Source organism: Mustela putorius, unplaced genomic scaffold (genome assembly GCF_011764305.1).
Source record: "Mustela putorius furo isolate JIRA1106 unplaced genomic scaffold, ASM1176430v1.1 tig00003875_pilon_pilon_pilon, whole genome shotgun sequence".
NCBI lineage: Eukaryota > Metazoa > Chordata > Mammalia > Carnivora > Mustelidae > Mustela > Mustela putorius.
Genome location: NW_025422026.1, coordinates 806,578 through 832,137, shown reverse-complemented (window position 1 = coordinate 832,137; position 25,560 = coordinate 806,578). Strand labels below are relative to the sequence as shown.

The 25,560-nt window shown below is 63.3% G+C and overlaps 1 protein-coding gene across 5 annotated transcripts in view; it reads right to left on the bottom strand.

Annotated features, from left to right (window-relative positions):
• The window catches only part of TBC1D2B (TBC1 domain family member 2B), a 59,766-nt gene extending 34,462 nt beyond the window's left edge, over positions 1 to 25,304 (bottom strand). For 4 of the 5 annotated variants that reach the window (XM_045067327.1, XM_045067329.1, XM_045067328.1 and 1 more), the window contains exons 1-3: positions 24,951 to 25,304; positions 10,351 to 10,504; positions 3,662 to 3,827 (exon numbers count right to left, since the gene is read on the bottom strand). In XM_045067327.1, coding sequence (XP_044923262.1) covers positions 3,662 to 3,827; positions 10,351 to 10,504; positions 24,951 to 25,274 — 644 coding nt within the window. In that variant the 5' untranslated portion in view covers positions 25,275 to 25,304. Of the gene's footprint in view, positions 1 to 3,661; positions 3,828 to 10,350; positions 10,505 to 23,619; positions 23,817 to 24,950 lie in introns of those variants that run through there. The other variant, XM_004763608.3, reaches the window with a different exon arrangement.
• Between the last annotated feature and the right edge of the window lie 256 nt (positions 25,305 to 25,560).

Sequence of the window (25,560 nt, the reverse complement as noted above, 5' to 3'; positions counted from 1 at the left end):
TTCGGCTCAGGTCATGACCCCGGAGCATCAGGCTCCCAGCTCCTTGGGGAGTCGGCTTCTCCCTCTGACCTTCTCCCCTCTCATGCTCTCTCTCACTCATTCCCTCTCAAATAAATAAATAAATAAAATCTTTAAAAAAAAATTTTTTCTAAAAAAATAAAAAATAAAAACAGTATGACTTACCTGAGCACGCCTGAGCAGGGAGTATCGGGGGGGGTGTGTGTGTGCGTGTGTGCGTGTGTGCACGCACGTGTGAGATCCACGTGAGGAATGCCAGGAAACTCACGACTGGAGTCCAAGAACAACAAAGTAACGGACAGACACTCCACGTTCATGGGTAGGAAGACTTAACATCGTCCAGATAGCAGTTCTTCCAAAACGGATCCCAGATTCCACGCCATCCCAGTCGGAATCGCAGCTGAGTGTCCTCTGGATGTCGACAGACCGACTCTAGAGTGTACACGGGGAGGCAGGAGACCCCGGACAGCCAACACAATGTCGACGGAGAAGAGCAAAGCCAGAGGGCGACGGTGCAGACCTCAAGACAGTGTAAACCTACCGTCCTCGAGCCCGGATGACGGCGGAGAAAGAGCTAATACATGCACGGGACGGAAGAGAGAGCTCAGAGACACAGCCCGGTCAGCACGGTCCACTAAGCCCGGACAAAGGGGCAGAGGAGCTCCTCTGCACATGTCGCTAGAACAGCCAGATGTGCACATGCCAAGTCAGAGTCGAGACCCAGGCCTTCCACTCTTCACAACGACCCCCTCAAATGCGTCACAGACCGAAATGTAAAACGCGAAACTGTGAAACTCCAGAAGGTCACACAGGAGAAGGCCTAGACGGTCTTGAGCACCATGATGCCTTTTTAGATCCGACACCAAATACAAAGTTAATGGAAGAAATAACGATCAACAGGACTTCACGGCAACTAAAACGTTCTGCTCTGGAAAGACAGTATCGAGAGAATTGGATGACAAGCCACACACTGGGAGCAAACATTTGCAAAAGGCACACCTGACAAAGGACCATCATCCAAAATATACAAAGAGCCCTTACGACTCAGTGAGAACCCAACCCAGTCACCATGCCGGCCGAAGACTGGTGTCCACGGGATGGAGGAGTCACGGACCTCCCCCTCTGAAACTCTAACTGTAAATTATTTGAATATATAGGCAAATTAACTTAATTTATAAGTAAATTCATTGAATTTAAAGAAAGAAATTAAAAAGAACAAAAAAGTGGTCCAAAGACCTTAACAGGCACCCCCCAGAGAAGAAAGATGCTCTGTGTCACAGGCCCTCAGGGAAACGCGGATGAAGACATCAGTGACCCCCACCACACGCCTTGCAGAACAGCCAGAACCCGAACCCCAGGAGCCACGTGCGGGCAAGGAAACAGGCGCTGAGACCCTCCCCCATGGGCGGTGCGAACGCAACCCCGCTGGGTGCTTTGCCGGGCAGCTAGGCGGTCTCCGACAGCAGCACACGCTCACGTGCCGCCCGGCAGCCGTGCTCCTTGGCATCTACCCGGGGAGTCGAGGACTACGGCCACACGGAAACCCGCGCGGACGTCCCTGGCGGCCCTGTAACCGCCAAACTTGGGAGCTCCGAGGACGCCCTTCAGAGGGCGACGGGATTAACGGCCCCACATCTCCACGATGGACCATTCAGCACGAAAGACAGACGAGGTCTCATGCCAGGAAGACAGGGAGGAACCTCGAGTGCGTGTCACCAAGTGGGAGAAACCGATGGGAAAAGGCAGCGTTCTAGGATTCCAACAAAATGGACCTTCTGGAAAAAGCAAACCCATGGAGACAACGAACTGCTGAGATCGGGCCGCGGTGGGGCTGGGGTGGGAGGGAGACGAGTGAGCAGAGCACGGAGGGGCTCTGGGGCCGAGAAAATCCTCCGTGTGATGCTGTGATAGACACACGTCGGCACACCCGCGTCCGGATCCGCGGGACGGCAAGCGTGACCCTGACGTGCGCAACAGACTCTGGGGCAGTACGACGTGTCAGTGCAGGCTCGTCCTCGGTAAAACATATGCGCTCTGGTGACCATGGGCTTGGGGACACACATGTGGGGAGAGGGATGCGTGAAAACTCTACATCACGGCCTCAACTCAGCGTAACCCTGAAACTGCTCTAAAAAAGGGAGTATTGGGGAAAAAATTGGGGGCGTCTGGGTGGCTCGGCCAGTTAAGCATCCGACTCGACTTTGGCTCAAGTCGTGATCTCGGGGTCGTGGGACCAAGCCCCGTGTGAGACTCTGCACTGAGCGTGGAGTCTGCTTGAGGGTCTCCCTCTCCCTCCGCCGCTCCCCGCTGGCGCCCCGCTCTCCCCCCCCCCAGGAATAAAAATAGAAAATTAAAGAACAAGGTAGTTCCGCGCATGTCAGCATGTGAATACCTCCACGATACTAAGAAGACAACGGATCTGAGGGAGGGCTCCCCAAGGATCTACAAACGGCTGTCCGCACACGAGAAATCGCTCAGGATCGGGAGTCACTGGGGAACGCAAATCCCGACCGCAGGAGGCTCCCCCCCCCAGTGCGGATGGCGAGGGCCGGAAGACGGGGGACCGCCAGCCCCAGGGAGGGCGTGGGGGGGACCCTGAACCTCCAGCGGCGCTGCTGGGGACGCCTCATGCGCTGCGTCCAGAATGGCAGGCAGGTCCCCGAAGGTCATGCAGACTCACCGCCCAGCCCGGTAGGGCCATCCCGAGCATGGACCCAGGAGAAACGGAAACACGTCCCCACAGACCCCGTCCCAGCGCTGGCAGATGCACCACTCCCGACAGCCACGACGTGGAAGCCACAGCATGCCCGTCCATGGCGGGACGGACACACAGTGTGCTCTGCGCACAGAACAGAGTCTCACTCCACCAGACCGGCCCCGGGGCGCATGCAGCCGCCAGCGCAGGGTCAGGGCCCACGAGCACAGGGCTGGGGGACGGAGCTGGGCACCTGTTCACAAGGGGATGCACAGGACGGGCAGACCCGCGGAGACAGAGGCCATCGGTGGTCACCAAGGGCGGCTGGGAAGCGGGAAGGGGTTGCTAGCGGATATGAGGGTTTCTGTTGGCGTCAGGTCGGGATGAAAGTGTCCTAGAATTGGTGGCAGTGATGGCCATTCTGCCGCAAGTACTAAAAAGCACTGAAACGCACATTTTAAATGGGCGAACAGCATGTACATGAATTCTATCTCAACAAAGTCTTACACACTCACACACACACACACACACACACACCAGCCCTTGCACCCCCGCCCCCCGCTCGCACACCCACCGAGGGCAGATGTCTGCAGCACGGGCCAGAACAGCCTCGGGGCGGGGGAAGGGGGCTAGCCCCCGGGGAAGACGCGCCGACTCAGCGGCCCGGGGGCCTCCTGACCTCGGACAAGCTCTTCCGGGCTGGTTTCTGTTTCTGCAGCCTGTCGACCGCGCGACCCGGTTCACAGAGCCCAGCGAGCGAACACCAACCCCGTGTGAGCACGTCTGGCGCAGGGCGAGCTGTGCAGCACACCCTCTGCACACGCTGAGGAAACGCCCCCGTGCCTGAGGGGACTGGGCCAGCGGCAGGCACACGGCACTTTCACAATCATGACATGTTATCACACACAACCCACGTTCAGTTTCAGACGCCGCTTTCCAAAGACTCACTTGAGCTCAGTGCCCCACTGTTTGAAAGAGAAATTAATGGAATTTGGGTGCCCGGGGGCCGGCTGGTGAGCTGCTGCTTCTCCTACCAGCTCTCCGGGGGTGGCTTCCACAGCGAGGACGTTTCTGGCTTTCTCTGCAGAAGCATCCGGAGGTGTGCAGACGACATCTGAAAGACAGGCAAACAGAGGTCAGCCTCCACCCTCCCACGCGGAACTCCCCGTCCCACGTGAGACACGGACCCGTGCGCCATCGGCCACGGGACAGAAACCATGGTGGCTTCAGTCACCTAAGGCCCTTCCATGTCTGTGACGGGACTGGGAGGGACCAGGTCCCCTGTGCGGTCTCAGAGATGAGCACAGCGGCAGGAAACTGTGACCAAGGTCCACTGGCCTGAGCCAATGAGGGCCGACTCCTGGGATCCACCATTTCGCAGTAACGCAAAGTGCCTATGGACACCGCCTCTAAGAAAACGGGCGGAGGGGAGTGTCCTGCACACACTTGCTAATACTGGTGGTGGCGACCCGAGGAAGCAAGCTGGCACATCCCAGAGCAGTGGCTCAGAAAGGTCACAGGAACATGGGCTCTAAGGGGTGATCAAATCTCAGTAGAGCTTTTGAAATACTGAAGGTTGAAACAGTTGGTGTGCAGGATTTGCTTCAAGATACCAGAAAATGGGGGCGCCTGGGTGGCTCAGTGGGTTAAGCCTTTGCCTTCAGCTCAGGTCATGATCTCAGAGTCCTGGGATCAAGCCCCACATCAGGTTCTCTGCTCAGCGGGGAGCCTGCTTCCCTCTCTCTCTGCCTGCCTCTCTGCCTGCTTGTGATCTCTCTCTGTCAAATAAATAAATAAAATATTTTTAAAAAAATACCAGAAAGTGCGTCAGGGTGTCCAGGGAACCCAGAAGGGCCCATGGAGCAGGAATTCTGGGAGTCACCCAGGAAATGTGGGGCAATGTTATAGATTCTCTCTTTGCATAAAACTCCCTATAGTAGAACTTCTTCTAACATTTTAAAAACCGTCCCCAACTGCAAATACTCTGCGTTCTCCGTGGTGGTGTCCTCTCCTCTCCGAGGGCAGGGATGTTTGTAGACAGAGGACAGCCTGCACTCCCCGTCCCCCTCCCCGTCACAAAGAGCCTCTGCTCCGGCAGCAGCGACCCTCGCTTGCTCGGAGGCAAAACCAGGAGCAGCCTGAGCACGGACACCCAGGAAGACGCGGCTTCTCAGGGGAGGAACCGGATCTGAGCGGCTCAGGAGGGTGTCCACAGAGGGCCCTGGGCGCTGGCAGGGAGACCGACCCCAACCACGGGAGCCCGCCGCACAGGCGCGACACTAAGCGACCGGGTAGCGTGGGAAGGGCTCGGAGAACCCGTGGGAAAGCACGGGGCGGGAGGCCGTGGGGGCCGTGTATCCGTCGGGAGGACTCGGATGCAGCCCCAGAGCGGGCTCCTGAGAGGGACAAGCAGGAGGGGCGCTGGGGACACAAGAACAGGGGGCGGGCAGTGGGCTGTAAGACTCAGCGATGGAGGCCAGAGTCACGCCTCAGCACGGTTTCCCGATTCTCAGTTCGAGTCACCACCGCTGGTGAGCACGGCATGCGCGGTGCACGGCCAACAAGAACACGTCTGGGAAGGGCACACGAGAGAACAGAAGGTCACGCAGGAGCAGGGAGCCCCGGCACCCGGAGCCTGGGGTTCTGGAAGGCGCCGCAGGGACCTCGAGGGAGCGGGGGGGGGGGGGACCCCGCCCATGCCTCCAACCACAGCAGCTTCTCTTTCCTCCTTCAGACGGGAGGCCCCGAGGTCTCACCTGCGAAGGGTTCCAGTACACACAAAACGAGGTCAAACACTGTGAACCAGGTCCAGCCCCCGGCCCTCAGGAGACAAACCCCGCACAGCAGGTGCCCTGACCGCACCGCCCAGGGTAGGGGACTGCACCAGGCGGTGGCCCACGAGGGGCACCCCCGTTCCTTCAGGAAACGGCAGCAGCCAAGCTCAGGAGGCCGAGGGCTGGTCTTCCCAGAGCTCGCAGCGAAGACCCACAGGCTGGGCCAGGACGTAGACACGGCGCCCAGGCTCCTGTCTGCAGCCGGGCCAGCCTCTCCTGCGTGGCCGGGGGCGAGTGAGCAGTGGCCCTGCTGTGGGCACAGGCTCCCAACCTTCCTGGAAAGCACCTCCTGCCCAGAGAACCCCAGGCCCTGGGACCCTCTCCCCCCACACACACCGGAAACGCTTCCGAAGGAGCACGAGCCGAAGGGGTACAGAGGCCGGCTGCAGACAAGGGCCAGGAGGCCCGGGACGATGCCGGCGGAACACACCGTCTCTGAAAGTAATCATTCCACGTGAAAAAGAAGCAATTTCCCAGGTTTGGTACGACTGTCATTTTGCCTCGTCTTCGGTTTTTGCAGGAGCATGTGAGGTTTCCTTAATTAAGGACAGCGTCAGGCTTGCCCTCCCCCCGCAGCGTCCGCGCACCAGCATTTGGGAGCCGCCGGGAAGGGGATATAAACTAGGTCACGGCAGGGTTTCCCTGGAGTCCGGCCGGCAGCCACCGGATCCCCCAGCTCTGGTCACGGGAGCCGCGCTGAAGGCTTCCGGCCTCTGTTCTCTGCTCTTTCCAGCATCTGCAAACCTGGCAACTCGGACGCATCCTGACCGCAGGGCTCCCCCTTCTTACTGCTGCTGCTTCGCAGTCAGGACGCCGGGTCGTCCACACAAGGGGGAAGCCCACTCCCACAGGTGGCACAGAACACGGCAGAAGAGGGGTCCCTCTGGGCGCTGGAGGACAGCGCGGGCTGGACAGGAAAATGCTTCTCTCCCCTTTGCCAGAGTGAGTTTTAGCCCAGATCGCGAAGCAGCGGTCAGAGCTGTGGTCAGAGGCAGAAGAGAGATCTAAGTGAGGGCAGTGTGCGTCCTCAAGAGCCAAAAAGGAGGGGCTCCCTGGGCCCCCAGGGGGCTGGTCCACGCATCCGGCCTGGCTGGCTCCACCCCGGGTATAAGCCTCGTGACCAGCAGAAAACAGGGGCTCCCATGCACTGGGGACCTGGCCCACAGATGAATAAAAGACAGAGTGACGAGGGACCAGGGTGGGAGGCCCTGTACCTCCCCAGAAAGCCCACGTGTCTCCCTTCTGACCTGCCTCTCCCGTCGCCTCCCTTGGAGAGACCCCGGAGTGGAGGTGGCACCACACCTGGCAGACGACTTCCCTCTCCTGCCTGCGCCACTCCCCACCTTCTGCAATCGGCTCCGACCCCAGCCTCGGCGCCAGAGCCCACCCAGCTGGTCCGCACCCCCCCACCCCCCGCCCACGGCACCCCCGACCAGCTCGCTCGCACCCCCGCCCCCTCTGTCCATCACCAGGCTCCAAGGAGGCCCCTTCCAGGCACAACTGGAAGCCATTCCCCTACACACGCACTCCCTTTCCCAGCCCGATGTGAGGCCAGACGGCATCTGTTCACAGATGGGCTACGTGCTCACGTCCTGTGAGCTCTCCCCACTGGGATCGGCTGCCTCTCGGGCACCACGCAAGTCACTGCGACTGACACTTCCAAGCAGGTCACAGAGAGGAAAAGCCTCTCTGATCAGCTCACAGGGTGACAGGTCTGCATCCCGCCCCACGGGGGTCTTCCCTCTGACCCGCAGTCCTGGCACAGACCGCTCCTGGCCCCACCGGCCCCGAGAAGGAAGTGCATGGTCTCCCCTCAAACTGGTCGTTTTCTTCGGGAAGCACGCCACGCTCAGCCAGGCATCTGGGCGCTGGTGGGCCCGTGGGCCCGGACTTGCCAGAGCCTCAAGAGACAAGGTGTAGTCACCCTGCAGCAGTTGCCATCAGTCTACATGGGAAGTGAGCGCGACAGAAGGAGCTCTGTGCAGCTCCTGGAACTGGGCCCTCAGCCTCCTGCGCCGGCTTCCTACGGGTCTGGCTGCCTTGTGCCCAGCAGCTGGGAAGGGCTTTGATCGCTGCCTTTCGTCCTTGCCAAGTACTCCTTTGTGTGGAAACTAGGTCTTCACCACCCCAGTGCCCAGACGCACGGAGTCCGTGTGTGCGGCGCAGCGATCCCGCGGGGGCCGGGCTGCGGGCTAGTGGAGGAGACGGACACAGCCAAGCCACCCCTCCTGTGCGGCCTTGCGAACGTCAGCTGCAGGCACGAGACACAGAGCACTGAACTCTGGAGAAGGAACGTTCTGGAGGCCAGAGGGTGACGTGCTGCTCAGGGCTCCCCACAGCCCTTCCTTCCTCACAGACGCGGGTGGGGACGTGGCCATGGGCTCAGCTCAGAGCCCGGCCTCTCCCGCTCCCTCTGGGCTGGGGACAGCCATGCTGCACTGGCCAGCGAGGAGGGGGAGGCCAGGGACCCCCGCAGAGCCGTCTCCTGTCCGCCCCCCGCGGCGCTGCAGCAGGCACGAGAGCTGCGCCCTGAGGCCCATGAACAGAAACGGCTCGGCCAGCCACGGACAGCGCTTCCTGAGACAGACACAGCCCTGTGAGCCAGGCCGCCCACCGACGACCCCAAGGCGACCCTCGCCGACTCCAAGTGACGCTTCCACAGGTAAGGGTCTGCTCTCTGCCCGTCGCGGCACAGCGTGAGGCGTGGGGAGGCGTGGACGGCCCGTTCCCGCTCCAGCCCTGCCCTGGGCCTCGCTCCAGCCCTGCCCTGGGCCTCGCTCCCTCCCTTCTGACCTACTTCCAAACCCTCCAACCCTTCCGGCACCCCCGGCCCCGGCCCTGCCAGGGCTGCGGCCACCATGGCTTCGAGCGGGACCCCAGCCCTGTTCCGCCCACCGGTCCCGTCCCCCGCACTCGGCACGTCCGACCCGCCGCTCACTCTGCTCTCGCTCACCCGCGATGCCCCTCCGGGTCCGGGCTCGGACCACCCACGCAGCTTTGCTGGCCTCTCACGGAGCCAGACACCCGAATCGGCTGCTCCTTCTGCATCCCGAGGCCGCCCTGGGCTCACCGCCTCTCACGGTGGTCCGATCAGCCCAGGCCCCTCACCCGGCCACACGGTCCTCGAGGACACGGGCTGTGACTTCTCAGTCCTTAGAGCCCAGATGCGCACCACACCGGCCAGACCGTCCCTGCCAATGTAGCAAACAGGCTCAGACAGACACGCCGGGCGCAGTGCAGTGGGGCTCAGCACCCCTCTCGACGACCTGGTGGCATGAAGCACGTTCAGCTCGTGGGCCGCGGCCTCCCGAGACGCTCAGCCACCAGCCCCGGAGCTGTCGTTCCCGCGAGCCTCCCCCACAGCGACGTCAGGGGCTGCGGGCACTGGTGGGACCGCACGGGGTGAAAATGAGAATGTCCCAAACCAGGGGCCGGTGAAGACAGAGAGCGGGAAGATTATTTTTAACACAAATCAGAGTTCTAAACACATTCGGTCTAGCTCTGCGTCTCCCAGACGCACCCCGTGCTCCCAGTAAAGGAGCCGGGGCAGCGCGCTGGCTCGGGCGCTACAGCCTGGACCTCTGGCCCTCGAGGTCGTGAGTCCAGGCCCCACGCTGGGCGTGGACATTATAAATACCTACAGCTGAAGAACAAAAGAAGGGGACCGATTGGTGCCCCCAACCCCGAGGGACCGGGGGCGTCACGAATGCGCTCGGTCAGTCTCGAGGTCGAGACCAAGTCACAGGCTGCTTCTGGTGCGAACCCCTAGGGGCTTTCACACCCGCAGCGGAACCGTGACGGAGCACTGAGGGCCCCTCGGCTCCATGTCGTCAGTGTGGATGTCCCCGAGAATGAGCTGAAGGCCTCACGGGACCACGAGGGGACAGACGTGACGGGCGTCCAGCACCGCGTCACTGTGCGTGGGGACAGGAGTGACGCACATCCAGCACCACGTCACTGTGAGTGGGGACAGGCGTGACGCGCCTTCAGTACCATGTCACTGACCACAGGGTCAGGCCACAGGACCTGGCAAGTACTCGGGGGGAGCAGGGCAGCAGGGGGCCGCGGGCCAGGGGCCTGCAGGGGAGGGGCTCTGCGGGCAGCTGTCCCCAGGCTTGCGGGGAACTCGATGGAGACCATGCTCCGTGGAGCAGAGGGCCGTGTGGGCATCAGGAAGGGCAGACCTTACCCTTTCCTTGGACTCTGGCATGTGTGCCCCCCACGCCTGGCTTCTTCAGGCCTCCACTGCCTGCCCTCTCCCTGGAGGAAGCCAGGAGCCCTGTGCCCGGCCCGCCCCGGCCCCCGCCTGACGGTCAGTAGGCACGTGCTGCTCCACAGTCACGAGGACGTCAGGGCGTGTCACTGTCGATCCTGGAGCCCCTCATCTCCACACGGAGACCGTCTGTGAGTTACCAAGCATCGTGAACAAGCCACAAATCTAGACTGAAATGGAACCGATACAGTCTCGCTTGGGCAGACGACGGAGCACAGGCTTTGAGGATGAATCGCGTACAAGTGACTGTGAACACGTGGTGGGGCGTCACCTCAGTGGGCACACGCAGGCAGGACAGGGGTCACCCTCGCCTCTCGACTGCATGGGGAGCCAGGCATGGCCTCAGCCGACCCCCACAGTCATCCTCAGGCTGGAGTAGGACTCCGTTCGGGGAAGCACCCGGAAGAAACGGAACGCCACCGTGGGAAAGGGATGGTCGCTACTTTGGGTGGGAACATACATCAGGCCGCCCCACCACGGCCAACGGCTGTGCGCGGGGAACGGACGCGAATCCCCCTCCCGTGACTTACCTGGGTTATCTCTGGCTACGAGACCTTTAGAGAAATCCCCGGGGGTCGGGGAGGTCCTGCTGTCCCCCTTCACCATGTCCAGACCGCTGCAGTACTCCCACCGCTTCTGCTGGAGCTCCTGCAGCCAGTAGGTCATGAGCTGACGGTTAGGAGCCTACAAAGACAGAAGGGGAGAGCGTTACGGCGGGACAGGGGGACGCGCTCTGCCCATGGACCACGGTGGTGGGAAGCACAGGTCAGAGAACCCGCCGTCGGGACGAGCCGGCAGAGCTCCCAGCACAGACAGTGGGAGCTCAGCCCCGGGGAGAGATCCTCCCACGTGCGGGACCTGGAAGTCTAGGACCATGAAACACTGTCCACAGGCACTTTCGGGACGGCTGGACAGCCTTGCAGCCCCGGCACGTGGCGCAGGCATAAAGCCTGTCGAGAGCTCACACCTCGTGTACTCCGGGGAGCCGTCCTGGGCGCACCACGTCGAATAACCCTATTTCCACCCGTGAGCCTCTGGGAGGGTGTCCACGGGCACTGCAGGCTGGACTCGGGTGCGTTCAATGGCCACGACTTTTCCCGTGGATGAGACCAAGTGGTGGGAGGGGTGCCTGGCCGCGGGCCCTGTCGCGACCACCCCCACGGTCCCTGCACGGCAGGCACCAGGGCAGATGTGCTTATAGGAGGATCCCTGGTTGAAAGGGGAAAGCCAGGCTGGGGAACAGTTAGAGACCTCGTGATGCTCTCTCACAAAATTCCCCAAGGCAGAAACAAACATGAACGTCACGTGCTTTCAAGGTCTGACCCATTGTTCGTGTTACAGAAGTCTGGTCAGTATGGCAGGGAAAACCGCCTCGAGGCGATGATTAACTGAGGTTCCTTCCCTTTTTAAAATCTGGAAAGCTCTGAGTGCATCTCGACCTTGATTCCGAGCAGCGGGCGGAAGGCTCCGGGGATGGCACCGGGGCTGGCACGGTCTGCGGGGAGGCGGGAGGGCCGGGGAGACCCTGCCGTCAGGCGCCCAGAGCCCTGGACAGACGGCAGAGGCTGTGAGGCTGGGCGGCACCCACCACACCAGGCGGCCTGTCCGCGCAAGTCCAGCCGCTGGCATCGTGTGTCCGCTCGGCGTCTCTGCACAGAGGGAGGGCGGAGCGGAGGGCCGACCTCGCCCGACCTAATTAGATCACGATCACTAGCAAGCTCTCGGTCACCCCAGGTTTAGCCTGGGTTCACCACGGGAAGTACATCTCCAGACCCGCCCAGCGTGGTGGCCCCCAGACGCACGCGGCCACAGAGCAGGGGAAATGCGGCAGGTACCACAGGACGGAACCCTCTGGAGGCCTCGGACGGTCTCACCCGTCCCTGAAAACCGAAAGCCTGTCACGCTCCCACTGTGTGCCGCTCACCCGAGCTGCGCCGGACCGTGATGGGAAGCGCAGTCCACTCTGGGAGCCGAGGCTGGTGAGAAGGCCAGGGGTGGGATGCAGCCTTGGGCACTGAAACGGAGGCCAAGGGCATTGGGTTCCTGGGGCAACCCCACTGTGCCCCTCCACAGGGCTGTAGATCTCAAGATGTCGTCTCCAATCTTTAACCATGGAGATGCCAACACTGTTTAGGGACCAGCAATGGGTCTGGCTTGTCCGGCTGATGGCTCACATATCTGTACCTCCTCTGCCCTTCTCCAGTGGGGTAAGTAGGACCCTCAAGCAATCTGACGTCACAAACACCTCCACGAGCCCATCACCAGGAGTGTCCCGCAGTGAGCCCCAGCTCGGCTGGGAACACAAGCCAGTCCATCGCCCAGCACCCATCTGCCGCAAGGATGGGGAGCAGCAGGACTGGGAGAGAGGATCTGCCCCCAGCCCCCCATTTACAGGGCTCTAATCCCAAATTCTGGACAGCCAGATGGGCATCCCAGTCATGCTGGAAGGGGCAGAGCCAAAGCTCAGCTGAGACACAGTAGGTGCCCGTGGGACACAAGCGTCCAGCAGGAGGCCAGGTGCCAGTGTCTGTCATCTGAAGACTCACCAGGGCCACATCCTAAGTCTCAGAATACCAGTCTGCCCAACTCCTATGCATCCTGCAAAGCCCAATGCAAATGTCACCTCCAGAGGACGTTTTCCTGAGCTGAGCCTGCATGTTCCCTCCGTCCTCTCAACGGAATCTCACCACACCATGTAACCCAGGTCAGCTTCCCACAGACATCGGCGCACTCCTCGCGTGTCCCTCATCGGCCTGAGTTCCCTGAAGCCGGAGGTCAGACCTGCTGCTCTCAACATGGTCCACGACGCCTGACATACTCAATATCCGACTTTCTCATGTCTAGCTGCTCCTAACGCGCCAAGTCTACTAATCCCAGCCAGACAGGGCACCAGTCCCGGCACGAACCACACAGGACACCTTGGACAGCCATACGTGTGAGCATCTCAGGGGCCAGGGGCCAGACTTGGACTGGGCAGGCACGGCCCTGATCTGAGGCACCTGCTGCATGGAGGGGCAGCGTCACATCAGGTAGAGGATGAAAACCAGGCCACCCACATCCAGCCTGACGTGGACTTCAGCCCTCAGTGGCCGAGAACCACACGACGCTCCAGCTGCTCCACAGACTCGGTCCCCAGGCCTCCAACCCAGAAGCCCGCATGTGCGGAGCGGGCCCCAGCCCCCTGTCCCTTCCCCTGGACACTCCCCCCAAGCCTGGCTCTCTCCCCAGGGCGCAGAGAAGTCCTATCATAAGGTCATCTGGTCACCACTCCCGGCAGGCGTGTTCCCACAGGAGGGGCTGGTGCAGCGACCCGGCAATCACAGGAGCGGCGTGCCCCGCACCCACACCACCAGCGCCGAGCTCTGCACCCTGGGGTCTCCAGCCCTGTGGGAAAGAACTCAGCCACACAGAGCTCGTCTCCTTTGACCCGCATCATTCCTGGGCCTCTATCGAAAGGCATCCAAATGAGGGAAAGGGGAAAGATGCCGTGTACACAAAAACGCTGGTTCATCTGCTCGGCAAATATTTACCAAGTGCCTGACTTGGGCCAAGCGCCGGTCCAGGCCGGGGACGCAGAACTGGGTGGGATCCGCGGATTCCTGCCTCGGTCACACCCAGGGAGCAACGGTTTCCTTCACAACAGCAATCAACAGCTAGACGCGCACTCCCCATCAGAGACAGGACACGAAAGCCTGACCTCGGAGACAGAAACCCTCGTACGGGACAGAAACTTCCCAAAATCCCGGTCCGCGTTCTAGAGGAGCTCATCGAGACGTAGCAAGGAGACCACAAACTCATCTGAAGTTCACCCCTCAGTGATCCTGGACAAAACCAAGGGGGCGTGGGACTCTGCCCTTCTAGGCACAGAAGCCTGTGAGGAAGGCACCGCCGGGCCCAGCGGGCGAGCCCCGCAGTCCGACGCAGAGCTGAGCTGGTACGGAACGCAGGGTTCCAAACAAAATCAGGAGAAAGCCTCACAATTCGACGACGGCAATTAGGACAGCTGGTTAGAAATTTGCAAAGAAAGAAAACGAAGTCAAATTTGGTTCCAGATTTGAATGTACAGTAAAAGTCATTAAATCACGCAAAGAAAATGCCTACATGATCAAGTTTCTGTCTCTTTTTGCATCCCGCGACAGTAGCCCAGCAGATTTCTGCGGAATTTTGAAGGTGGGCTCGGGGGTCTGACTCTGGCCCACCGTGATCCACGCGAAAGCTCCCAGCAGAGCGGAGGGCGGCTTTGGTCAAGCACCGTGGACGGCCACCACAGGGGCCGTGTGCACCTGGGAGGGACCCCCGCTCCCTGAGGCTGAGCCCCAGACAGAAGGCCCAGGGACAGGCCTTTGAGGGCTGCTTCCTACACGTGGCCTGGCCCAGGAGTCAGCTCCAGGCGGGAGGCGCGGGTCCCGCCGGGCTGATTATTTTCCCCAGAAACAAAGGGGAGTTACTAGTGCAACAGTCCCAGTCTCTTGGAATGTAAAGACCTTTCTACTCCCACCAAGGAAGGCACAGAGAAAACCCTCTGTCCCGAACGACACATGCAGAAGTGGCAGAGAAACGACGAACGGACACAGAGAGCCAACAGCCTGCAGGAGCCAGAGGTGGGCGCCGCCGCCCTTGAGGGGGCCCACCACCAGGACTCCTGCCTGCCTGGGGGCTCCCGCTCTCTCGTTAACAAACACCACAGCAGAGGGCCAGGGGGGCTCTGCCGGTTGGGCGTCTGCCTTCCGCTCAGGTCATCATCCTGGAGTCCTGGGACCGAGTCCCGCATCGGGCTCCCTGCTCAGCACGGAGTCTGCCTCTCCCTCTGCCACTTCCCCTGCTTGTGCTCTCTGTCTCTCAAATAAATAAATAAAAACCTTAAAAAAAAAAAAAACAAACCCACAGCACATCGCAGACTTTTATTTCCAACAACAGGTTTGCCGTGCAACTCTGGGGACGCAGGAGAAAGAGCACCGGACCGCCAGCCCTCCACCAGATGGGACGGCATCCGCCCTTCGCTGTGACTCCTTCCCGATGCTCTCCTGTCCCCCAGCCCAGTTTCCTTCACACGACTGAGCACGACAGACTGTGACGTGCGCCCCACACTGGCGACAGCATCAGACACCATCAGCGGTTGGGGCGCCTGGGTGGTTCAGTGGGTTAAAGCCTCTGCCTTCGGCTCGGGTCATGATCCCAGGGTCCTGGGATCGAGCCCCACATCAGGCTCTCTGCTCAGCGGGGAGCCTGCTTCCTCCTCTCTCTCTGCCTGCCTCTCTGCTTACTTGTGGTCTCTGTCTGTCAAATAAATAAATAAAATCTTTAAAAAAAAAAAAAAAAGACACCATCAGCGGCGCCATTGCCACGGGCCGGACGTCGGACTGAGCGCGGGCACACGTGGTCATGGGATGCGCACAGCCGTCAGGCAGCCGTCCACGTACCCCAGTGTCAGGACCAGGCCAGGCACCTGACGTCTGGGCTCACAGCATGCCGAGAGCGGCGGGGCCCAGATGCCCCCTGGGCAGACGCGAGTGAAGGCAGGAACGTACTCGGCCCCCCGGCGGCTCTGAGGGCCAAGCAGCCCAGTGCGGCCAGCCAGGACCGGCGGCAGCACACCAGCCGCACCTGCTCTCCCGTCTCCACCGTCCCCCACAACCTCCCGGTGGGTGGGTGGCTCCGTGAACATCCAGCCGGAGCCTGGGGTCCTTGCGGTCTCATGAGGAAGAGGAGGGAATGCACGCCCAAGACCGCACCCATCTTGCCGGCACCCCAGCAGGACCCACAGCCGCAGAGCTGTCCTCGAGGGCCAAGCATGCCGGGCTCTGGGCAAGGACGCCGGCTCTGCCCGGACACGGACTGGGGTCGGCACGGCTGCACGGGGTCACAGCGAGCGTGGCCACGGGTCCCCACGGTGCCACGATCCCGCACCGAGGACATGTGTCGCACACACACCGCAGGGGGCAACAGGAGCACCTTGGAGGGCGCGCAGGAGAAGCCGCGCTCCAGCCCAGAGGCCCTGCAGGGTGACAACCATCTGTCCCGCCACGCCCGCTCCCTGCGCTCTCCTGACAAGTCCACTTGCCCCGCAGCAGCGAGCTGTCCTCAGCGTCCTCCCCAGACCTGGCGAAGTCACACGGGCCCCGTGCTTCCAGACTCCCTGACGGTGTCCGCGTGCCGCACCCCACCCCGCACCCCGCTCCACTGACAGTGGCCCGCCCCCGTCCCCCCCAGAAGCTGGCTCAGCTCCCACAGCCCAGGCTCCTGCTGCACCAGCGACCGCCTGCGAGCTCCTATTCGCTCAACACCCAGCCCAAACGCCCCCCCAGAACCAATCCTGTGGAATGTGAGGACACAGCACCCTGTCCTCCATGTGGGGTGCAGACTCTGGGCTCCCGGCAGAGCCACGGAGAGGAGGGTACGCACGGGGTGGGCTCCCATGCACACCTCACTTGGCGTGTCGCGTAAGAGGACGCGGTGGCTACTCGTAGGGAGGGAATGCTGTCTCCTAACCCTGAAGACGGATGCCTGTGCCCCAGGACGCTTGTAAGCAACAAGGAACCGGCAGCAGCCCGATGACACAAAACTCAGACGAAACACAGACTATAGCCACATCTGGTTAATAACTTTAGGTTCTAAACTGCCCTTTGAATGTTTCAAAGTCACGGGCCTGGAAAGATCTCAAACGAAGCGGACGTGAAGCCCTGCATGTGAGCCGGTGGCAGACACCAGGACGGGGACCCAGGTGTGACCTCTGGGCCCCGGACAGCGGAGAGCGGAGGCTGCTGCGCACGCGTCCACACGGCCCTCCGTTCCTCCGGCGGCGGCTGCGCGCACGTACCTCTTAGGTCGTCACACGACCTCCACATCGGCATTTCACATTCTCTACCAAAGCAGTTACACGCCTGGGACCTTGACCCGTCTCAAAGGCTGAGCAAGAAGACAGACCCCCGGAGCGGTGTCCCCTGCCACCCGCTTGGGAGGTGGAAGTCGGCAGGCTCCCCGTGACCACTCAGGCCCCTTCTTTGGACAAACAAATCCGCCAACACAGCTCTCCGTCCTGGTGCCTTGCTGGCGTCCGGGGGCCTCACAAAGATGAACGAGCAGAGGCAAGGACAGGGACAGGGAGCAGGGGACCCAGACACGGAACAAGGTGACGCACGTGTGCAGGAAAGGGGCCCCAAAGACAAGGGCCGGGGACGCGGGCTGGGCCAGGTGACAGACTCGAGCCGCTCCGCTCTCCCAACAGCAGGACAGGGGCACGTGGCCCCCCACAGACCACGGGGCTGCATCCCCGTGGCCCCGTCAGCTCTGCTGTCACAGTCGGGAACAGCCAGGATGCCTGTGCCCCAGGACGCTTGTAAGCAACAAGCTCTGCGAGCTCAGAGAATGAAAAAAGCCAGCAGCCTGGGGGGCCGCCCGCAGCACCCCTGCCAGGAGGTTTCCACGCACCGTGAAGATTTAGGAACGGGGGTGCCAAGCTCCACCCGCCAGAGACCTCGGGGGCAGGAGAGCGTGGCAGCCGAGGTCCGCAGCCCTTCCGGCTAGTCTGCGGGGCGTCTGGGAGGCACGCTAGTCTCTAACGGTCTTTCGGGCTGAGCCGTGTCTCAGGAAAGGGTTGGGTCATCCTGCCTCTCTCCCTTCGCTGGGTGAAGCCTGGGGGCTCTGGCAGTCCTCAGCAGCTACACGGGGTAACACTCTCCGAACGCCCCCAGAGGAGCGCCCACACTCGGGGCAGCCCAGGCCCCTAGCAGCCGGCATGGGGGACCCAGACCTCAGGGCCTCGGGGGATTGGGGGCCCCAAACCGCTGCTGGTAGAAAGTCAGAATGCAAAGTAGACGGGCAGACAGAAACCACAGAGCGTTCCCCCGAGTACGGGCTCACGCCTCACTGGCCTCGCCCACGCGGCCTCGCCAGCTCCAGTCTGCACGGGGAACCGTGACCACACGGGGCCGCTGGGTTCTTGGCGGGGGAGGGCGCAGCCACCCGCAGTCCAGGACGGCAGCAGTCCCCAGAGACAGGCGCGCAGGCTGTGGCGGAAGGGTCGGGGCATCCTACGCTGTGGGTTCCCGGGGTGCACCCTGGCTCTACAGCCGCACCGGGGTCTCTGGGGCGAGCCCGCCGTGTGTGTGCTCCGCAGGCCTCTCTCCTGTTTCACGGTTCTGAGCAACATGCTTCCTGTGGACGCCAGCCACGAGGGCACTCTGCCAGCACGCCGCCGCAGGCCAGGATGTGGGGGGTGCAGTGCGAACCCTGTGGCCAGGCAGGTGGGCACGGCTCACTGGCAGCCACAGGACAGCCCAGCCGCTGGGACCTGTCCCCGCCGACACGAGCCGCCCTAGGGAGGACTCCCAACGTGACCCGCACTTCCCGCTAAGCCAATGCCTCCCGGAAGTGCGCCGCCTGCACCGCTGGTGTCCGGCCCCCACGGGACTCCGCGTCTTGAAGCCACACGCCACAGGAGGAGACGGGTGGACGGTCAGTCTGGGGCCGGTCCATCCCTGCCCTGCACGAGCCCACTGATCACGGCCAAGGGCAGAAACACAACGCGGACTGCATTCGCAGAGCTGCTGGGTTCGTGCGTCCAGGGACGGCCCCGGTGTCAGAGCCGCCACCACCCCGCTGAGGGCCTGCTCCCTCATGCTGACGCCTCGGGTCACGGCCCCTTCAGCTCCAACTCGGGGACAGTGACCCCAGAGCTAGAGTGCGCACGGACTTCCTCCAAGTCACCGAGCCACGTTTAACGACACCACCCCGGTCACAGCCCCGAGCAGGCCGGGCACACCCCCCGAGGCCAGAGTCAGCACACGGCTGACTCCTGCCAGGACCTCGTGCTGCAGACCCCGCCAGGTGCTGCACCTACTGGCCACAGTGCCCCGGGACAGTCAGGCCAGCTTGTCGGCCACACACAGAGCTGGACATCACAGAGCTGGAAGGGAAACAAAATCATGCCTCTAATCCAGGATCGACAGCTCCGAGGGCAGCGCCCGCCCACCCCATGCACCCCGTCCACCGCGAGGCCTGCTATCCGACAGACAAGTTCTCCACGGAGGGGCACAAGGACTCGGGGAATGGTCCCAAGGACGCAGCTCTGGACCCCTCCCCACCAGGCTCCAGTTCCCCACGCGGTCAACCTGAGAAAGGCCAGCGAATGACGACACAGACTCCCACCGGACCGGGGACACGTCTGTGGGCGCGAGAGGCTCTAAGTGTTCGAGTTCTACCCAAACCTCCCGGCTCCCAGCCCCCCTTCTCCAGGGAGCACTTCTGACAGCCACAGCCCAGGCCTTCCCATCTCTGGGGTGTCCACAGAAACGGTCACAGAGACCACAGCCGTCTGGCCTGGGCCATATCCAAGCCAGTCCTGACATACGGGACTCTCTCCTCCTCTTCATTCCTCTGGGAAGACGCCACACGGCCCCCCGGGTCGGGACGCGGGGAGCCTCGGACCGTCACACCCCACGTGGATGAGGCCGACAAACACACTCTCCCCACGAGGCCGTCAGGTGCCGGCGTGTTTGTAAAGTCCCCGCGCTGTCATCTCCGAGCACGGGAAGACGGCTGCCCTCTCTGTAGGAAGAGCGAAAGGCTTACCACTTACCCAGCGGCAGGAGCGAACGGACAGACCCCGCGAACCTCCCGGGTTCGTAGGAACCCACTCAGCCGGCCAGAGTGGCCTGAGCGCCGACGGCCTGCCTGACCTCCTCCCCTACACGCCCTGGACACAGTGTGGAGCCGCAGACAATCGCTGTCCTGGGCAGCATGCGGTGCCCAGATACCTGGACAGCATTGGACCCACCTCAGGGCAGCGTGTGCCCCTGGGGTTTCCTGCGCAACCTGATAAGCCGCATCTTATGGGGCAACTGTGGGGTCCACAGGTTCCCCGGGGGCGTCTCCTCCTGCGCTGCCAGAGTGCCCCAGTCACGGGGTTCTGCAGGGAGGTAGGTGTGCGGCGGGTGGGCCATCAGGAGTCCCGCAGCCCCCAAACTCATGACCTCCCACGGCTCCCTCTGGGCCGGCGGCCAAGCCCCACGGAAGCCCGGGCCGACAGCAGGCAGGCAAATGGCCTCTCCGCCATTGTTCACACCCGACTACACAGCTCTCTGAGACACGACTACCCCCAACCAGAGAGTCATCTCTACACGAAGGGGGTCTTTCCTGTCCTTGGGGGTAGGCTAGCGTCTGAATGCCATTCTGACCACACAGGAAGTCTGTGGGCAGAGCGCCCGGGTGAGGACACCTGTCCAGTCCTCGGGGACCTCAGGGCGGTGGCAGCTGGTGTCTGGGCCTCAAGCCTGAACGTGCGGGGCCCCTCCCCGTTTCTCAAGAAACAGCTGCCCCCGCACGGGAAGGAAGCTGGCACCGTGCACGAGAGTGACGCGGGTGGGGGCGGCAGGCATGTGAGGAGGGTGGTCACGAGGGGCGCTCTGGGGCGGGCAGTCCACCCTGCAGGGCAGGCCCAGGGCACGCGGGCCGCCCCGAGCGGCCCCCCAGACCCCACTCCCCCTGCAGTGCCTAAGGAGCGAGGGGCCACGGCAGTTCCACCTTCACAGCCACGTCCTTTGGGGCCTTTCTGCCAGTCTGTCGTCCGCAGCGCAGCCCTGCCCACCGGACCCGACGGTCCTCCGCGGTGACATGAGAGCCGGGCAGGACCTGCCTCTGTTCGGAAACAACCTCTCAACCTCCGCTTAGAACTCTTTGCCGATTCCTGCGGCTCTGGCCCCGACCGTCTCCCCCTCTAAAGGCTGTGCCCCTCGTCCCCGGCTGCCCCCCAAATCCCCGAGCCCCGCCATCAGCACTCCCGCCTACACACGTCTGCGCCGGCCATGCCCCCCCCCGCTGGTGCGGTCAACACCAGCCCAGCCTTCACACCTCAGCAAGTCCGTCCCACCCTCCCCTGTGAAGGATCTGGTGCCGTCGCACGCGTCACACGCGCTCGCACCTCGTTCCTCCCACGCGGCAAGGCGCCCATCGCTGTGACCCGTCTGTCTCCCCATGTGACCGAGAGCCCCGCCAGGCAGGAACTGGCTCACGTTGGCCTGCCTGTAGGCCCAGGGCCTCAGCTCAGGCTGAGAGAGAGAGAAGGGCCGCAGGTCCCCCAAAACACGCGGGTCCGTGACCCACCGCCCGGGCTCACACCCGGCCCACTGCCTGTGAACGTGCCCACACGCCAGGAACGGTGTTTACGCTGTTAAGTGGTTAGAAAAGAACGGAAACAACAGTGTTTTGCGCCCTGTGAAAATCACGTGAAATTCCAGTTTCGGAAACACGGCTACGCTCACCCCGCGGCGGCTTCTGGGCTGTGACAGCAGAGCAGTCGCCGACTGTGCGATGGCGAACCCGAAATATCTCCCGCGTGGCCCTGATGTCCAACACTCACCGCAGCTACACCGTGGTCCTCGCCGTCCGGCCAGGGGCATGACCCAGCACAGCCGGAAGATCAGGACCCTCTGCGCTCCGGGAAGGCCGCGCCCTCCCTGCAGAGCTGATGCCTGCTCGGTTCAGCAGGCGCTTGTGCGTGCCCCGAGGGGAAAGGGTCTCCGGATACACTGGAGGGTCTGGCTCACCGTCCCAGAGTGCCAAAGCCCATGCTTACTGGGCAGCCCCCATCTGCGCCCTCCAGATTGTGCAGAAGCTGCTTGGAAGCTGGGGATCGAACTCCAGGAAGTGGGGTGCAGGCCCCGGCATAAGGCGCGCGGGGCCAGGCAGCAGGACCAGGCAAGCCGCGGGGAGTGAGCATGAAGGGCGCTGCGCTGGCCTCTCGTGTCGGCCCCGGCCGGGACACCCAACAGACCCGCGAGGAGTGGAGTCAGGACAACGCGGTGGGGAGGACTTTTCAGAGGACCCAAGGGGGAGCCTTTGGTCGGGAGCGCTGGGCAGGACCCCGGCGCTGGCAGGCAGAGCTCCCCGCCCTCTTCTGTGGGGGACACGCGACGATTATCCAAGCTAAGAAATGTTTGTCATTAAGCTGGGAGCCGTTTCAACAGCAGAGAATGCGCACCCTTCCCAGAAAACTGGGCCAAGACTGAGCGTGCGTGACTGGGTAGTTCCGCGGCTCAGAAGCCGCCCCAAGTCCTTCTGAGCACCGAACGGCCTCAGGGAAGGGGTGGAGGGCGGGGAGTTCTTCGGCTGTCCCTGGGCTGCAGAGACCCAGCAGGGGAGGCGGGTTCCCGCTGGAGCTCCCCTACCACCCCGGCAGTCACGCGCCTGCCTCACTCCAGAACCGTCTCCTGCTCCTCACACCCCTGGATGGCCCAGTGGGCCGCCTCCCCACCCCCGTTCCGGCGCCCGGCGCCGCTGGCCTCGGCCTGACCACCTGGCAACTTCCGAGTGTTCTGATGCTTGTTTGCTGCGTGGAAAGGACAGAAATCAAATGCAGTGAAGGGAAAAGCACCAAACCTTCTCTCATCCCAAACCACGGATGTTCCCACGCCAGTACCTACCCCACACCTCGGGCACTCGCTATTCCCGGAGTCCCAACCTTCAGAGGAGTCTTGTTCTGGCTCCCCGACCTCAGGCACATCCCAGCCCCTCTCTGGCCTCCATGCCCTCATCTGCAAAACACGGCGCTGGACCAGATCCCCCAGCTCAGCAACAGAGAAGCTTAGCAAGAAATTCCAATATCAGCTTTCATTAAGACTCAAGTAGTAAAACGTTTCGAAAAAGCCCAGCGAAACCACAGCTGTGCCAGAGGCATCCGAGAGACGCTTCAAAACAAGAAACACATGATAATGCAAGAAGGAAATTGCTGATTTTTCTTTTCTTTATAAGTCATCTGCCCGGGATGTGGTATCTGTAAAACGATATGCGACCAGCTGAAGCCTGAGCTGGGCTCAGTCCCGGGCTACGCTAAGACCCCCCGCTGCAAATCAGGGGCTCCCCTGGCCGAGGAGCCCTGGAGCCAAGCATTAACGCTTACAGGACCTGACAGGTGACAAGGAAGCTAAATGGCGGACCCCCACTTCTACCGCCACGCAAGTTTTACTCCTGCGGCTCAAAAGGGACGCCCTACACCAAAACGCATCCTCTCAGAGTGTGCCCCTGCTCTGGACCCCGCCGTCTCCTCAGCTCCCTTCTTCCGGAAAGCTCTGCCGGCGCTCCCATTCCCAGCGTTTCTGTAAAGCAGACCCTCAGCCTCGGGCATCCCGTGACACTCAACTTCCCATGTTCGTCACCCAGGACTCCACATGAACGCGGATTTCCTTTTTTAAAAATATTCTGAACCTACAAGTAGATCGACAGAATGCTAGAAAGTGCCCTGGGGCACCCACCACCCAGTCCTAGAAACAAACACTTGCAAACACACCGGACACCAGCAGGACCCACTCCTGCTGCCCGTCTTCCTATGCGGCAAGTCCATCCTAAATCCAGGGCTCATCACCCCACGCGACTCCCCACTCACCACACGGCACAGACCACAGTGGGAGCTTCTCGACGCTTCCATCCTTGGTGCCGTCCACAGGCAAACCCCTGTCCCGTCTCCTTGCCCCGTTTTACGCGTCTGCCGTGTGGACAGTACTAGCTGTCAGCCCTTCCGGCTCTCTGCTGTATAAACACTCTGTTACTCGGCTGTGCCACGTACTGGGCCACAGATGCTCCTCGTCATTTCGCACAAGGGCCTACGCTGGGCCAGACAGTCCCGCACTTCCAGACTGCTCACAACCCCCTAACAAGAAGGCGCGCATCCCCCTAGACCAGAGGGGGCTGGGACACACAGGGGTGGGAGCTGGCAGACCCAGGCGAGCTCCGGCCCACTGGGCTCTCCCGCCACCCTCCCCGCCCGATCCTCCAGCCCCATGTGGGGTCGTGCCTCCATGACTCACATTTCTGCCCGTGAGACGACGGACAGACAGCTCCAAAGTCGGCTGAGAGAACCTGAAACAGGACGCTCCATTTTTCTCTTTTAACTAACAATTCCACAGGAAATCCATTTGACACACAGGGCCTGCGCGCACAGTGAGGACAAGCCTTTCTCTGGCAGGAGGCCCTGTGCGCTCCCTGGAGTCATTCCCAAGTTTACACCAACTGTTTCCAAGTCAGCCGGAGTCCTAGTGCACCCTGCAGAAGCAGGCTGTCTGCCCCCACCCACAGAGGGCACAGGGGGCCGTAAAGGACCCGGGAATCACAGTGGGCCTGAGTGGCAGCGGCTGAGCTGACCAGGCTGTAAGAATGACCCTGCTCGGGGAGGTCTCGGGGACATCGGGGGCTCAAAGGGCTGAGGGAAGCAGGCACACCCACCGTGCTCAGTGCTTGGCCTGGAGAGCCAGCCCCGCAGCCCAGCCCAGCCCAGCCCTGCCACTGGGGAGAGAGCCCAGCCTGAGGACGCGGGTGGCGGCGCCCAGCAGCCAGGCAGGGAGCCAGGCCAGAAGAGAGGTGTGAGCTCCAGCGCCAGGGCCCCTGGGGACGGGGGGGGGGGGGGGGGGGGGGGGGGGGGGGAGGGGGGGGGGGCAAGGCCGGGGGAGGCGCGGGGCACCAGGACCACGACTGGTGACTCTAGCCCCGGCCCCTCGGCCGGACGTCCCACGCGGGGTTTCTGTGCGACAGGACGAAGGACGCCTCGCACCGGCCACGCAGACCTGGCGGGCGCAGCCCCCTCCCACGTCCCCCAGCAAAGCAAGGAGCAGGAGAACAGGCTCGGCCGCTTCCAGGCTGCGCGACCGTCGCCGACGCCCCTGCCCCACGGGGCGCGCACTGCGGGCGACCACCGGTGGGGGCCCTGAAGCGCACCCCGCCAGGGGTCCAGGGTCAGCCCGCCCCTCCCCCGGCCCGAAGCGGCAGCGGAAGCACCGAGGGGCCGGGCGCTCGGTAGGGCCAGAAGCCCCCGGGCGCGAGGGGCCGCGCCGGGCGTCCGCGTCGCGCGTGGGGGAGCCCAGGTGAGGGGCGGGCACCGGGGCCGGAGCGCGCCGGGGCGAGGCGGGGAGGGGGCGCCGGGGCGAGGCGGGGACGGGGCGCCGGGGCGAGGCGGGGAGGGGGCGCCGGGGCGAGGGGCGCGGGGCGCCGGGGCGAGGCGGGGACGGGGCGCCGGGGCGAGGCGGGGACGGGGGCGCCGGGGCGAGGGGCGCGGGGCGCCGGGGCGAGGCGGGGACGGGGCGCCGGGGCGAGGCGGGGAGGGGGCGCCGGGGCGAGGGGCGCGGGGCGCGGGCTCCGCTCCCACCTTGAGCACCGTGACGGCGCCCGCGCTGTGCACCTGGAAGTGCGCGGGCGGCTCGGCGCCGGGCTCGGCCGCCTCGTCGGGGCCCTGGTAGCTGAAGCAGGCGTCCGCGATGTCCAGGTGGCCGAGCGGCAGCGCGTCCTGCGGGCTCTTGAAGTAGTAGAGGTAGCAGCGGCGCGCGTCGAACACGAACCAGCGGCTGCGGTAGCCGCGCAGCGGGCCCTTGCCCGACAGCTTCTGCAGGTACCCGCACAGCCGCGCCGGCTCCCGCGCCCCCGCCGCGCCCTCCCGCTCCTCCTCGTCGGCCCGCGCCCCGGGCCCCGGCATCGCCGCCGCCACCGCCGCCGCCGCCGCCGCCCCGGCCCTGCGCGCCCCCGCGCCGCCCGCGCCCCCGCGCCGCCCCCGCGCGTCAGGCCCCGCCCCGCCCCGCCCCGCCGCTGCGCACGGCCCGCGGCCGCGCAAGGCAGCCTGGGACTTGTAGTCCCGCCGTCACGGCGCGAGCCCGTGAGGCGCTCGGGCTCCGCGCACCTGCAGCCCGAGGCCCGCAGCACCTGTGCCGCGCGCCCTTCCGGGAGGGACGCGGGGGACGCGCCACGACCGCGCGACACTGGCC